This window comes from Crocodylus siamensis, chromosome 5, assembly GCF_052110815.1.
Source record: "Crocodylus siamensis isolate JL-2025a chromosome 5, ASM5211081v1, whole genome shotgun sequence".
NCBI lineage: Eukaryota > Metazoa > Chordata > Crocodylia > Crocodylidae > Crocodylus > Crocodylus siamensis.
The window spans coordinates 95,296,844-95,312,037 of NC_143399.1; the positions used below are offsets into that span (position 1 = coordinate 95,296,844).

The 15,194-nt window shown below is 41.4% G+C and overlaps 1 protein-coding gene across 4 annotated transcripts in view; it reads left to right on the top strand.

Moving 5' to 3' along the window:
* TRIO (trio Rho guanine nucleotide exchange factor) overlaps positions 1–15,194 on the top strand; it is a 394,215-nt gene that overhangs the window by 198,138 nt on the left and 180,883 nt on the right. For all 4 annotated transcript variants that reach the window (XR_016442705.1, XM_090049848.1, XM_090049849.1 and 1 more), the window contains 2 exons: positions 6,532–6,701; positions 7,666–7,840. Coding sequence is in view for 3 of the 4 variants with exons in the window: in XM_090049848.1 (XP_089905974.1) it covers positions 6,532–6,701; positions 7,666–7,840 (345 nt within the window). In the remaining variant the exon portion in view is untranslated. The remainder of the gene's footprint in view (positions 1–6,531; positions 6,702–7,665; positions 7,841–15,194) is intronic.

Here is a 15,194-nt window from a genome sequence, read left to right on the forward strand (position 1 = left end):
GAGAAATGTCAGTGCAGAAATTAAATTGAATAATCTATGCAACTGAAACTAGACAGCATGCAAGCATCAGTATTGGTAGACAAAATGTTCTTAGGAGGTATTCTCCCTGTGGCATTGTGCAGGCCTGTTTTCATCACTAGGATGAAGTACCCAAATTCATCATTGATGCTTTATAAATTAGTTTTCCTCCAAGCTGTTGATTTCACATTTGTTTTTTGGTGTGTGTGTGTGTTTGTTTGTTTGGTCTTGTGCTAGCATTTCATGATTTGGGGGAAACATTCAAATTTCAGGAGCAGCACATTAATAATTCAAGAGAGTTGTTAACAGGATTGGCGGTTTTGCGAAAAAGTGGGAGGCAGAATTCACTGACCATATCTCAAGGTGATCTTTAGCAGCAGATGAAGTAAAAGAAAGCTTTTATTTGGGGTGCAGAAACATGTCTGAATGATGAAGATATGTTTGTGTCTACACCTTTGAACTGTTCCACAAACCGATATGCCAAATGGCTCCCTTGTCAGCCAGAAGATGGAAAATTGGAGTAATGGCCAAGCCAGATGTTTGTAGCCAAGCCAGAGTACAGCAATCTTCTCAACAACTGTAAAGTCAGGTGTTGGAACCTAGCTGAGAACAGAGCATATGAGAGAGGATTGTGGATTCCTAAACATTTTCCTTTAGCATTTTACAGGGAATACTTGTTGAATATTCTGTCAAATTATTTTAGGAGTTTCAAGCAGTTTATCTCCTTTTTAGAAGTTTCTGAATGCTTTTTCCTTGTTACCTTTGCCAGATGTAAATCTGCCGTTTCATCCATGCAAATAAAGCTGGTTGAACTGAAACCATGGGAAGCGAGGGATAGCCATAAAGGGCTCTTAATAGTAGCTGTTGTTTGGCATGCATACATGTGTGTTAACTAAAAGACTTACTCTTGGTTAGTGCAGAACTAAAAAATGAAAGCTGTAACACATTTACAATGGCAATGAATGAGAAATGTCCTGCACAGTGATTGATACAATGGGAGCATGGCTAAGTGAACCAAATGCAGCATTTCTGAGTTGATTACTGAAGGAATTGCTAAAGTTTTGAAAAGAGAAAATCTGGATACCCCTCATATATGAGTCGGATATCAGTGAAATTGTTTGTTTTTTCACTTAAAGAATCATGAATTTCAGATGTTTTTATACTTCACTGTTTATCACCAAAATGAGTATCCAGATCAGAAGGTCTCTTTCTCTCATTTGGGGAACTGGACAAATTTAACTGGATCTATGTATCTAATTGAAAGAAGTAAGGCTGGAGTATTCGAGCTGCCAAAACTATGAGAGCCAAAAGGCTTTTTTCAGTTTTTGTTTCTTGGGAAGAAGGCAGGGATGGTTGTGATGTCTTTCACTGGACCAACCATAGATGTCTTCCCCACTTCTTCGGGTCCCGAGACACCCTGGTTGCCCCATACCATCCTATACTGGAATGTAAAAGAAGCATCATCAAACAATTAAAGCCTACAGTTGAGAGGATAGGACCTTGAGAGAGTTTCCCAGACTAGGAACAGATATTCAAAAAGCCTGAGTCTGAATTGGTTCAATCTTTGCAGGTTAGTCTAACCTGCAAAGCTTGAACTGATTTGGAGGTGAATAGACATTTCCTTTTCATTCCAAAAATGTAGGCACATGCGGTGATGAACTTGAGGGGGCGGTGGCCAGGCCCTGGCAGGACATTCTCATTAGGGAGGAGTGTAAACCCCAGCACTGCCTGCAGTCCCAGGCTTTTCCTTGCTGGCTGCTTGAGGGGCAGAACTGTTGCCAGACCCTGCATTTGTTGATACTGAGCTTTTCAATCTCCCTCTCCCTGCTTCCTCAGACTATCTGCAAATCAGGTAATTTCTAACACCTTTCTCTGTCCCCTCTTAAAGACTGACAGATTGCAGCTAGCAGGTTGCTTGTCAGAACAAAGTTTATTGACCCATCAAGTCCTACAAAAGAAAGCATCTCTATCATCAGTTTCAATCTCTTCTTATCTGCAGGATGCATTTGCATTTGGAAGCTGCTAGCTGTCTGCCCTTTGTTCCAGTGACATTGGAGGCCCACACAAACACCTCTCAGCCTTAGCTAGCATGGGGGGTGCGCATGGCCAGATGCCAGAGTCCCTGACTTGGGGACCCTGCCATGGGAGAGGGGTGGGAGGGGGATCCCTGCTTAAGCAGCCAGAGGGGTGGGAGAAAGAGGGGGCAGGGGGAAGCCTGACAGCCACTGCAGTTCCTCAGCCAACGGGAGCAGTGATTGTGCTCTGGTTAGGAAGGAGAGGGGCAGAACCAACCCTGCTCTGCTCCGGCAGACAGCCCTGCCCATGACTGCAAAGCATCTGGGATGCTGGGGGACTCTGGTTTAGGTTAAACTAGGAAGGTGTCTGGGACAGATATTGTATAAACTGGTTTAAGCCAAATTGGTCAAGTCTGCTACTATGTTCAACCAGTTTTATATCAAACTGGTTTCAGCCATCTTCCAACTAGTTTATGTGCACTGAATATCTGTTCTGTTACAGGTTTAAGCCACTTTCTTATCACTTATAACTGGTTTATGTGTAATATCTGTCCGTAGGCCCAGTGTCTCTGCTGCTGGCTTTCAAACAGTCTCCAAACCTTGCCAAACTCATCAGAAGCGCACTCCCCTCTGATCAGCACACACTAAATAGGTCAAACACTGGCTCAGCAACAACCTGTGAATATCTCTACTGCCACTATAATCAGCATCCCTCACAAAAAAACCATTAGAATCCATGGATCTTACATGTGTTTATCTCAGAACATGGTACATCTCATCCCATGCACCAGATGCCCTCGTGGAAAGTATGTGGGTGAAAGTTGAAAAAAGCTATGCTTCAGAATGAGGGATCATTGGAACAAGATGGGCAGACAAGCAGTCACTAGGAGAAGAATACTTTTTTTTTTTTTTTTTTTTTTTTTCCTCCACAAAACATCCACTCCCTTTCTGACCTCACACTCCTTGTCCTCAAGGATACTCAATAAAATGCCTTCAAAAGGTTGGCCTGGGAAAAAAAATTCATAACTTTACTGGGCACTAAAGCAGTGGATTGAATACGGACAATAATCGTTTATGGACCTTTTCAGTCTACTTACAGTCTCTACCTGCCTCTCTGCATTCCACAGATAATGATGACTTCTTTTTGAATGTTTTTGTGCTTCTACTTTATTAGGTTGTCCACTCAACTTCATTTATCTCATTTTGAAGCTACTTCTGATCGCTTCTCTTTGTTCCTATTTCACAGCCATCCATCATCACTCCTTAAGTGACTGCTTTTATTTATATGGAGCTAAATAAAATGTTTTTTGTTTAACTTAGCCTGTCTGCTTCTTTCTCATACTTGAAGAAGTGTATCCAAAAAAAAGTTTATTGATAGACTTTTAAGCCTGAATCTCCTCTTATGTAATAATATTTTATAGCTGGCATTTTTATGTACAATATCTTTTAAAAAATACTGCAATTATGATGCAAAAGGCCAGTGACATCTCCATGAGTGAACACATAAAAATTCTCAGTCCTTCTTACTTTTCAAGCCTTAGTTATTAACACAACTGCTGTAATGCTTGTGTTATACTATAGCCACCAGAATGCATGGATCCTACACGTCTACTGCAGAATGTGGTATATCAATAGGTGGGGAGGAACATTCCTAAAGATCTGTTGTTTTTGTGCGTGTTGTGAAGCAAGCCTGGGAGGGGGCGGTTTTCTTGTTTGTGTAGGGAGGAAGGGGTGCAAGTTGGGCTTCCCTTTCCTGTTCCTCTCAATTGTACAATATGCCTTAAAGTAGGGCTGTCAAACTTATCTGGCCTTGTGGACTGGATGAGTGGCACAGGGCCAGTCCATGGGCCACACTAGACCCACAGACCAGCCTTGCATTCTAGATCTAGGCCTACTGCCACAGGGCCATGCAGCACTGTCCCAGAGCTGCCATCACTACCACCACCAGGCAATTCAGTGTGGCCCATGAGCCCCAGAGCAGCCACTGCATGAAGCACAGACCTGAGATATGAGCTGGAGCAAGCTCCCCATGCAGCACACGGCACCATCCAGTGCACCCCGCATGCTGCTTGTGATCACTCTGAGACCTGTGGACAGCAGTTGGGGCCAGATGTTATGGATCCACAGGCTAGACCCAGCCCACGGGCCATTTGTTTGATACCCCTGCCTTAAGGTCCATTCTTTAGCTATGTGTTAGGTAGCTGTGGCCTTTCCAAGGGTTGATAGGGATGACAGTTGTTGAATGACATAGACCATACATATGTATATATGTTTCCAGTATATTGCTGTATATTATTTTATGGTTGGGGGACATATTAGCTAGTAGTTTCATGTGTAAAAGGACTTAAAAGAGTGCACATGGTTCAGGGTTATTCAGGCATCTGTGTCCTTTCACCTTGATGAGTTTAGGGGTAGATATAGTATAGGTATAGAGAAATTGAAGTCTGTCTGTGCATGTTTTTAATATACTAGAAGCCTAAGAGGTGGTCTTTTCTTGGGCCGCAATCTGAGATTGATAAGGCTGTAGAGCACAGGGTTTTGTCTACGAAAGGTGTTTTGTAAGTTCTCTTTGAAGGTTAGAACTGAGTGATTGGAGAGGGAACGATTGTCTTGTGAGAAGTGTCCCCCCCATTACCTGTGCCCCCATTACCCATCACGGGACAATCACTCCCTCTCCAATCTCTCAGTTCTAATCTTCAAAGAGAACTTACAAAACACCTTTCATAGACAAGCCTACGAACTTCACATCATAAATCTACTGGATACAAAAAATCATGGACTCAATATAGATATTGGATTTGTAATACATTACAGCGTGCCTGACATCTGATTCACCAGCCAGAACTGACCTTTTACACTTTCCTTCTCCACTCCACCCTCCTTGTCTACCCTTTGTTTTTCTAAATTCCAGCTATTTACTTTTTTACAGACTGCCTCTTTTCTACCTTGGAAAACTACTACAGTAGAATCTCCCTTACTTACCTTTGGCTTTCTTCTCCCTCACTCCCCGCCCTCCCCCTTTCCTTCTCTCCCTTTTGTTTTCCTAATTTCTACTTATTTACCTTCTCAATGACATCCTGCCGCACTTTTGGCTTCTTTCATTCCTTGGAGATCTCAGAATGGCAGAGACTCTCCCTCTGTCTCAAGAACGGTGATTGTGCCTGAAAGCTTGCAAAGAACTTTTTTACAATTAGTCAGTTATTCTAATAAAAGATATCGCATCTTCCCAAAGAACCTGGCCTGCTTATGTCCTGAGATCAACATGGTGACAACCAAATACCCTTCAAACTGAGTACAAATTCTTACATTTCTTCTTCAGTTTCATTATACCTGAAAGGTTTGTTCAAGACTCCATAAAGACTAGCATTTGAACGTTGTACAAATATTAACTAACTTTTATATAAAATACTAGTGGTTGGGTGACAGTTCTTTATGTGAGGAAACTCGATGGTATTTCTTCCCTTTAGAAATATTAAAATTAACTGATTCAGATTATCATCATTCTTGAATTTATGGACCCAGACTCACAGGAATATTTTTACTGTCATTGTGTTCTCCATTGCTTGGAGAACAGTATTTGGATTATTTTCAACAATAGATGTCTGGCGGTTAACAATGTTGGGGCATAATGTGTTCACAGATACTCATGCTTTAGCAGCCTAGTCTATCAACTTAAGGGGAACAAAGCTATGTTACCATTGATTCAACACCACTAAGTGTTTACCTATTTGTTTCACCATAAACTAAAATGTGTTATAACAGTTTGGGGTTACACAAACTTCAAAGATTTAAGTGATTAGGCTCATTAGATTAGTTTAGTTGCAGTTATTTCAACCAATGCATATTTTGCTTTGTTTCAGTAGGGGACTGTACTCTATTGGACAATATAATCACAAGAATTAAATAGATTCATATTACGTTGATTGCCTTGCCTTTTCTCAGTTCAGAAGGCAGAGAGAAGTGTAAGGAGGCTTTTTTTTTTTTTTGGTTTGGTTTTGTTTTCTGATGCATCTTTTGGCCAGATTAGTGGTCTACAACCTCTTAAAAGTACCGTGTATGTGTTAACCTGGCAGTGTAAATTTTGATGATTGTTGAGATGCAGCTCCCTTCCTTCCTTCCTTCCCTCCCTCCCTCAGGGATTGTTACCTTCCTTCCTTCTCTCAGGGATTGTTACCATAGCATTTCCCTCCCAGTAACTATGCCACAGAGCTGCAGATGGGATTCTGACTGAATTCTGTGCTACACTTTCCCATATAGTCAGGAACTGGGAAAGCAAACGATGACTTCGCAGCATGGATAAAAATCAGCTTTTTCCACAAAGGAAAAACCTTCCTTTGCAGACTAGTTCACTGTCTTAAAAAAGAAAAATAGATGGGAATTTCCTATAAAAGGAAGCAAATCCTGTTGCTTCCCCCATCTGTTTCCTTTTACCCAAGGAGATGAACATGGAGGAGTGTCTGCCTGCATGACACTGGTGTCCTTTCCTCTTCTGTTGTAGCTGTGGACATGGCTTGAAGAGTTACAGAAAGAGCTGCTTGATGATGTGTATGCAGAGTCTGTTGAGGCTGTGCAAGACCTGATCAAACGTTTTGGTCAGCAGCAACAGACCACTCTGCAAGTGACAGTCAATGTTATCAAGGAAGGGGAAGATCTTATTCAGCAACTAAGGTAATGGCTTTTAGACAAATTGATATTAAATCCTTTGATTGCCTTATTCTAAAGCATTCAGCATATTTCTTTATAATTTTGTTCTCTGGTATCCTTCTAGTACTGCATGAATCATTATCCTTATTAGTTTAATGTGGGGTGGGGTGGGAGTATTCTGTTACCTGGCTTTAATGTAAATATTAGCAATGCCATTAGTTGTTTGATTCTATGCTGATCTCAGTTAACTCTTTGTTTTCAGGAAGTTGAGCTCTTGAGCATTAGCTTCACATAAAGGACAGTTTCATTTTCACAGAATACCCTTTTTTGTGATATGAGTGAGCTTCTGTCCCATCAGTCTGACCTACCATGCCTAAGAATGACTGAATAACTGACCAGCCTTTTAGAGTTATGTTAGACAAGGCACAAAATGACTTTTTCACTTTTTTTTAAAGTAGAAACAATGTGGTCTTTTCCATTATTATTGTTAACTTAATTCCGTGGTCTCTTTCCATGTTGAAGCACTCTTCTACCTTGCAAAAGTGGATGTTACAGTGTGTGTGTGTGCGTGTGCGTGCGCGCATACACACTGCATGCTTAAATATAGAAATACATTTCTTTTTCAGTTTAATTCAGCTTTGTTAATTTCTTGGAAATACAGTATAATAAATGTCCATTTTTCTCACTTCTTGACAGTTAGCTTTAAATATAGGTTTAGATGTTAGCTGTTAAAAAAGGCATTTTAAATGTGTACTAAAAACAAATATAACTCTGTTGAAGAAATAAGCAAGAGAGGAAAAAAAAGCTTGTGCTGATGTTTCACTCAATTGCAGCATGTGATACTTTAAAACAATTAGTATAAACAATGCTACTAGGAAGGTCCTCTCTTAAAGAATTTTGTCACAAACATGTAGCAGCTCACTTTTTTTGTAATTTGATTCCTGTTGGTATTTTCATATTCCTTTTCCTTTCTTTCCACTTTAAATAGGGATTCTGCAATTTCTAGTAACAAGACCCCTCACAACAGCTCTATCAACCACATAGAGACAGTCCTACAGCAGCTGGATGAAGCCCAGTCTCAGATGGAAGAACTTTTTCAGGAGCGCAAGATCAAGCTTGAACTATTTCTGCAGCTACGTATTTTTGAAAGGGATGCAATAGATGTGAGTCCCTGATGGCTTCATCCTGTTGATTTTAACTGGGTTTACTTAAGTGAATAAGGTATACTAAAATGTTGTATTTGTATTTGAACACCTGAAGATACAGACATACTAGATTTAGGTCTCATGTGTTTAACCCCGTTAAAGGCCCTCACCTGTTTTTTCCCTCAATTATGGACTGAGTTCAGACATGGGAGCCCCGGGACTTTTTGTCTGTGTTTGATAGACTCTTTTTTGTGGTCTCAGGTAAGTTACCCGTACTAGAGCAATTTTTGCTCTCTAAATTGGGGGTTATGTCCTCAAACTCTTCATTTCCGTTAGGGGGTTGCATTAAAGAATTCATCTTTGAGTGAAGTTTTTAATGCAAAAACAGGGTACTCTTGCTTCTTGATAACCCTTCCTTTTCCACACTGCCAAACTATAATTTTAGGGATGTTAGACCTCAGAGATGCTTCATAACTCCTAGGGTTGAAAAGCCTTAGGCTGTAGCATGAAAAAAAGCTTCTTGTAACTTTTTAAAAATGTATGCCAACACAGTTTTACTGCAGAACCTGCCCAAACCTGCAAGCGTGCAGATTGTCCAGCACTTGAAACAGATGACTTGACATTGGTATGAAAGGCTTCTGGCTTTGTGTAGGGACTTGTATGAAATCAGAAGCATAATAATCCAGATTATATTAAATCCTATTAAGAAAAGTCAAAGAAGCTGTGGAGTTCAAACGGAAGTGTGAAAAATTCTAACTATTAATTTGAGTTAAATTAAAGAATTCAAAGAATGAGTTCATTTAAATTGCCCAAAATTTCATTAATACAATTAATGCTGCTCAGTGATGGGCTGGTGACATTCCAGTATGTGGAGAGTAGTGAAATAAGCAAGAAAATTCCAAGTTATAGAACACAGCTTCTCCCCACCACCCTAAGTCTACTCCAGAGTTAAGGCTACGTAATGAAAAATGGCTACATTTCAGCTTCTGAAAAATAAAGCTAGAAGATTTAAGCTAAAAATCCCTAATTGTGTGACCACCTCTTCCCTCCTCTTGACTTAAATATGGAGATGGAAGGTAGGGTAGTGTGGTATCTTGGAGGTTAACTGGTTCAGAGAGATTCTCTAGCCTCTTATATAGGAGTTGAGACTAGATCATCTCTTCCAGCCTTAACTCATCCTAATAATGTGACAGTGTAAGTAGTGCAGTCTGAAAGTTTGAGTTGTGGCACTTGGGTACGTGGATTCCACCTGCTCTCATTACCTAGGTGTACCTGCCTTGAACAGTCTGAGCATTAGCAGGACAAGGTTGGGAGAACTGTACTTGATACTTAGAAGTAGTCCATGTATACTTTGAAGGATCAGCTATGTCTCATCTCAGCAGTGAATTGGTCTACCAGGGCACTTTTACACTTGTTCTGGGGGTGAGGAGGGAGCAATGTTTTAATTAGAGCAGCTCCAAGAGCTGCTGTAATTAATGCACTGCTGTGTCTCATGTACCATCATCTCTGCGCTTAAAAATGGCAGCGTGGGTACCATGCTTAAGCTCATTCAAGCCTTTAAGTGCCCCCACTGCAATTTTTAAGTGTGGGGGATTAAGATTAATCAAGTCTGCTGCAATGCGCCAGAATTCCAGCATTGAAGCAGCCTCAGAACTCATGTATAGGCACCCCCAGAGACCATAGCAGGTGTCTTGCTATAAGGATTGTCAGCATTCTGGTGGCATATATAGAAGCAACAGGCAAGTGAAAGCAATGTTTCAGCAAGAATAGTGACATTTAGGAAGTATGGGGTGGCCTGGGTGGAGTAGGTTTGGGGTGGTTTGGGGAAGTTCTTTAACTTCATATTCTCTTCCTTATTTGCTGAAGTTTAGCTGCCACCAGCTTATCAGTGAACAAAGTTGACTTCATTAGTGAAGTTTTGGGGTCTTAATCTAGGTTTTAAAGGCTGAGAAAATGTGAATTTTTACTTCAGCCCAGCTCTTCTCTCTCACCACCTTGTCCTTTTTACCTATATCAGCCATAGCCAGGTGCTTTGGTTCCCTCACATTTGCTTCACTGTACCTCTCTTACTGCCGGTCTTTCTGCTTTTCCAGCAGTGCCTTGTTCTCCCCATGAGTGGGGACAGCAGGCTGCAGAGATGGGAAGACGATGTGGGAACTCATCGGGTGTAAGTCAAGGTGATGCTTTAAAGGAAGGGGCAGTGATAGAGCAACTTAAGAAGGATGCTGGAGTGGTTATGATACTGGCTTTGGACTTGCAGAACCTTGAGTTCACTTTCTCCTTTCTATGGGCTTCCTGCATGATCATGGTCAGATGGCTTTGGGTTTTTCTTTATGAGAAATTAACCAGTTTAGTTATGCTGGTACAGTTACACCACTCTAATTATATATTACACCCCATGTGAGGACACAGATTTTTGGGGTAGTTATTAGGGCTGTGCAAAATTTCGCCGGCAGTTTTGTTTCAATGCTGTTTTGACTCATTTCGAGCTCGAAACAGCGAAATCGAAATGAAACAGAGAGCTTCAAAATAGCCTTGAAACGAAACGAGGCAAGTTGAAACGTTTCAAAATTTTTTAAACGTTTTGCCTTTTGAAGCTCAAGCTGGGTTTTCCTGAAGGAAAACAAATTAAAGTAAGGAGAGGAAGGGGAAAGTGGGGGGGAAGGAGTGCTTTCATTATTAACTTTGTAGCTGGCCAGTGACTATCATCCTTTCCTGAGGTCCCTTCCAATCCCAGTACTCTGGGGGAGGGATGGAAAAACTGCATAAAAAAGGCAGCATTGTTTGTACTGCCCTGCTTTCTGCCTTGGTGTCAGTTGAGTGAGGGTGCACCTTAACACACCCACACAGTGTCACCCACCCATGTCACGAGTTCTGCCTGTCAGCAGCTAGGGTTGCACGGCCCCAGAACGCCCCCCATCTCCTATCTGCTTAACAGCTGGCAAGTTTTGTGGCCACAGCAGGGCATAGGAGCCAGACCTGCGGTAGTTTCCCCCCCACCCCCTGTGCCCCAAGACATCGCACAAGTTTTGCCTGTCAGCAGCTAGAAGCGCAGGGCCCCAGAACCCCTGCACCTATCTCCTTGAAAGCTGGCTTCATGGCCCAGCAGGGGCTAGCAGGCCTACAGCTCTCACCCTGTTGCTCCTTAACACACACAGTGTCACCCATGTCACAAGTTTTGCTTGTCTGCAGCTTGAGGTACAGTTTCCCCCAAACCCCTGCACCGATCTCCTTGAAACTTGGTAGGCTTTGTGGCCTCAGCAGGGGCTAGCATGCCTGCAGTTCTGACCCAGCTGTGCATGTGACATGAGTTTTGCTTTCAAGACTTTGAGGCGCAGTTTCTCCGACCCCCCCCCCCCCCGCACCTATCTGCTTGAAACTTAGTAGGCACCATGCTCTCAGAAGGGGCTACCATTCTTGCAAGTTTCATCCAAAGCAGGCCAGAAATGACAAAGTTATAGGCTGTTTCGAGCTTCCCCATTATAGCCTATGGGTGAAACAGCAAAACTGGTTTGACAAAATGAAACAGAATAGCTGTTTCGAATTTAAACGAAATTCGAAACAAAATGCTGTTCCATCGAAATGGAACGGTGCCATTTCGCACAGCCATAGTAATTATGCTGTTTCAGAATATCTTAAACTGCTGCCAAAACAACATGAGTTAAAATGGAACAAAGGCATCCTGAAGAAAGCTCAGTATGTAATGTAAGTTTTTGCTAGCACAGCTATGTCAGTGCAGTATAGCTGCTAAAATGAAGGTGCACCACATCCACCAGTCTCCCCACATCCACAGAGCCAGTCAGCTTGTTATAGAAGGTAATCGGGTTGGTTAAGCATGATTTGTCCCTGGTGAATCCATGCTGACTGTTCCTAATCACCTTTTCATGAGTTTTCAAAGATGATGGGCAATGGCTCTGCAGTCACATCTGGCAACTCCCTCAGCACCCTTGGGTGCATCCCATCTGGCTCCATGGACTTGTACACACCCAGCATTTCTAAGTAGTCCCTAACCTGTTCTTTCAGCACTGAGGGATGTTCACCTTCTCCCCAAACTGTTCTAACATATCCATTCACTGCTCTGACCCTGTGTTTCTATCCACAGCTCAGATGTGTACCAATGCTCTAGCATAGGTCACATTGCAATGCTAGTGCTCCTTGCTTTGTGGATATCCATATGCAATAGTACCATTCCTTTGACCTCCAGTAAGCCTTGAGGGGAGTCATAGAGAAATGTGACCATGATGGCTTTGAGGAGTATCTTCAGTTAGATGAGGAAGAGCAAGGAAGTGGAAGTGTGGAGGCTCAGGAAAAGTCAGGTCCAATTTGGTTCTTCCACCATTGTAAAGGGGTTTAGTCCACATCTGCTGTGTTTTTTCCACCCCTGCCATAATTTCTAACTTGGCCCTCAAAAAAAATTAAAAGAAAGTTACAAGTGACTTGTGAGAAGGGACCTTGTGTATCAGCAACCCCTTGAAGAAATTACACTACAGCTTGTTTCCCTTTGATCACTCACGGTTTTCTGAACAATGGAAGAAGGAAAACACAATCTAGTTACCCTAATTGTCTAGCAGGCACTTTGATCTTGCCTCTGTTCAGTTAATGCTGATTACTTTGACAGGGTGTCTAAAGTAAAATTTTAGTTGTTTTGGATTTCAGAGCAGTAGAAAAATATTGATTATGAAGAAAAAACAAAAGGTTTTGGAGGAAGATTTCCAAAATCAACTTCCTGCAGAAGGAATGCAAAGAGCAAGCAATATGCCTGTAGGCTTGTTTGAGCCTTACTGTGGGTAATTTTACAGTGCATGTTTATTGCTGAAGTTCAGTATCACTAATAACACCTCTAGCCACCATATTACTGTATTTATGATTATTGGGAAACCTAAATGATGTCAAAAATCTTAAGCTATGGACAGACATGCATTTATAGTGCTATAAATGCTACAACTTGTAGCACTACAAAAATACAGCATTATGAGGGCATACATATGTTCACAGTACCCTGTAAAAAGTTGCTATAGAGGCATGCTCTCTAGGCAGCAGGCTGCTGTTACTTTGAGTCATGGATGGCCAGGCCTGTGGCCATTTGAGAATCAAGTTGCCATCCCAGGGTCAGGAGCAGTGAGCAGAATCCAGGGACAAGATGGGTCAGGAAGTTAGTAAGTCAACCTGAGAGCAGAGGAAGTCGGGAAGTTAGGAGATCAGGCAGAGTGGAGTTGGAGAGCAGGCTGGAGGGAACAGCAAAACAGTCTGGGATCAGGTTTGAGAGTCCTGTTGCCTGGACACTTCCAATTCTAGATCAGAGGCTTATATGGGAGATGTGGAGAGTCAGCTCACCCAGGTCAGGTGGCCACTATGTTGACAGGGAGTGGATGGAGGATTAGGATTAGATCCTACTGGAACCTTCAGGCCAGGCTTGACCAGCCTGGATTATTAGTCCCAGGGTGGCAGACCCAGATAAACAGAAATACTGTATAGCCAAGGCCCCAGGTTCATGGCTGTGACTAGACAGTTGTTCCTTTGAAGCAAGGGGTGGGAGCACAGTATTGTGGAATGCTCAGAGCCTGGGACAGCTCCTATTAAAATGTATTTAATCATACAGGCATTGCCCATGGCTAAAAAGAGTTGTGCTACAGACAATATTGTTTCATGCAGGAACATATATGTAGCATCTCTGCGATTTTTATAGTGCTACAACAAATGTGCGTATCTAACCTCATAACTTTTGAAGCAGTCTTTGTACTGCTACAGATATAATGTCTGCCTTATAATCTTGCTACCTGCTTTCACTTTGGTCAGTTTGGGTGAATGTGTTGGGACAAACCAACTTGAACTTGCCACAAATAATTTCTTCATGTTGTTCCTCACAGACGTGGTAGTTGCATGCACTGATTGAGATATATTTGAGGAGGGTCAGAGCCCTAGTTTGAGTCTCAAGTATAAACAAGATAACCAGTGGGAGATTATATAAATTGCTGTTTTGCAGAGTAGGGATGGTATATTTTGGAAACTATCGAATCAAATGATCACAAACTTGTCCTGCTAAAACTATCTTCAATTTTTATAGGCTTTTTGAAGTAGCATGGTGACTTCATAGAACTTAAAATATACCACCCTAAAATAGAAACAGACGTTGAACAATAGCAAAACACTGCTTTGTTATAACTTAACTGTTTGTAGTATTTACTATTAAATTTCCTTCAGCATTGACGAAGGAAAAGAGAAAAGTTTGTTTTTCTAAACAGTTGCACATCTGCAATGTTATATTATAGCTAATTGAAAAGGACTGTCATAACTACTGATTTTTTTTAAACACTTAGTAAATATTAAGTCTAAACTGATGTGTAGCTATTGAGACTGTGCATGGTTACTGTTGAGTAATGTTTCATAACGCTTTTCTTGTGAAAGTTTTGGTAACTTTCTTTGAGATTTGCTGTTTCCAAAACTAAATTAGAGCATATAGCCACAAGCAAACCCTTGAATTCTGAGGTCACCTGTATTCACGCTGTTCTTTCTTATTAAGTGTCATCACTAAACTTGATTTAATCAATGTTAAATGACTTGCTAATGCTTGTATAAGTTTATATCTCAAGAGCTCTGCAAGCATTGAAATGTTTATTATTCCCTTGTAGAGTGAGAAACCCTATTCCCATTTTAAGACAGAGAAGCAATCTTCATACAGGTGTGAAGTACAGTTGTACTGTGAAAATCAACCTATACAAATTGTCCTTGGGGTTCTTAATTTTCTTTTAAAAATGTCTGTAATTCTCATGAGGAAATTACCTGAGTTTTCATTTTGCTGGTGTCCTTGTTCTTCAGCTTATGAACTGGGTTTGTTTAACTCTGTTTTGTATTATACTGTCCAGTGTCTTCAGGTGTAATTGACTGCCTGATTTCTCCTTTCAGAACTTGTTAAATTGTGCTTAATGCACAAGCCATAATACAGCCCATTATAAATTACTAGGTAATACTATATCACCTGTAAAATTGTAATGTATGCTTGTGATTTAAGTAACTCCATGTATGTCTTGGTAGTGGATATGTTACTGAGGAAATGCAAATTGTAAGTAATTAGTTGGTTGTGGCTGGGTGACATAAAACTGGGATTTTTTGCAGTGGTGAATATTAGTTGACAAGGATTCTAAGTTATGAAAAGCATAACGTGTTTATAGAGGAGTATTTGGTGTTTGGCAGCATCAGGTGGGAGTTATTTCAGAACAGTTCAGAGGTGATCTGATGTCTTTCTCCAGCAGGGGTAGAGTGGAGGGAGGTTAACTGAAAGATAATGGCATCTCATGCTTGTGTGTTTGAGGTCCTGAAAGGTGGTTTGATGACAAGAGAGTGACTGTGGGAAGGTTAAGAGTCTTGATGATGG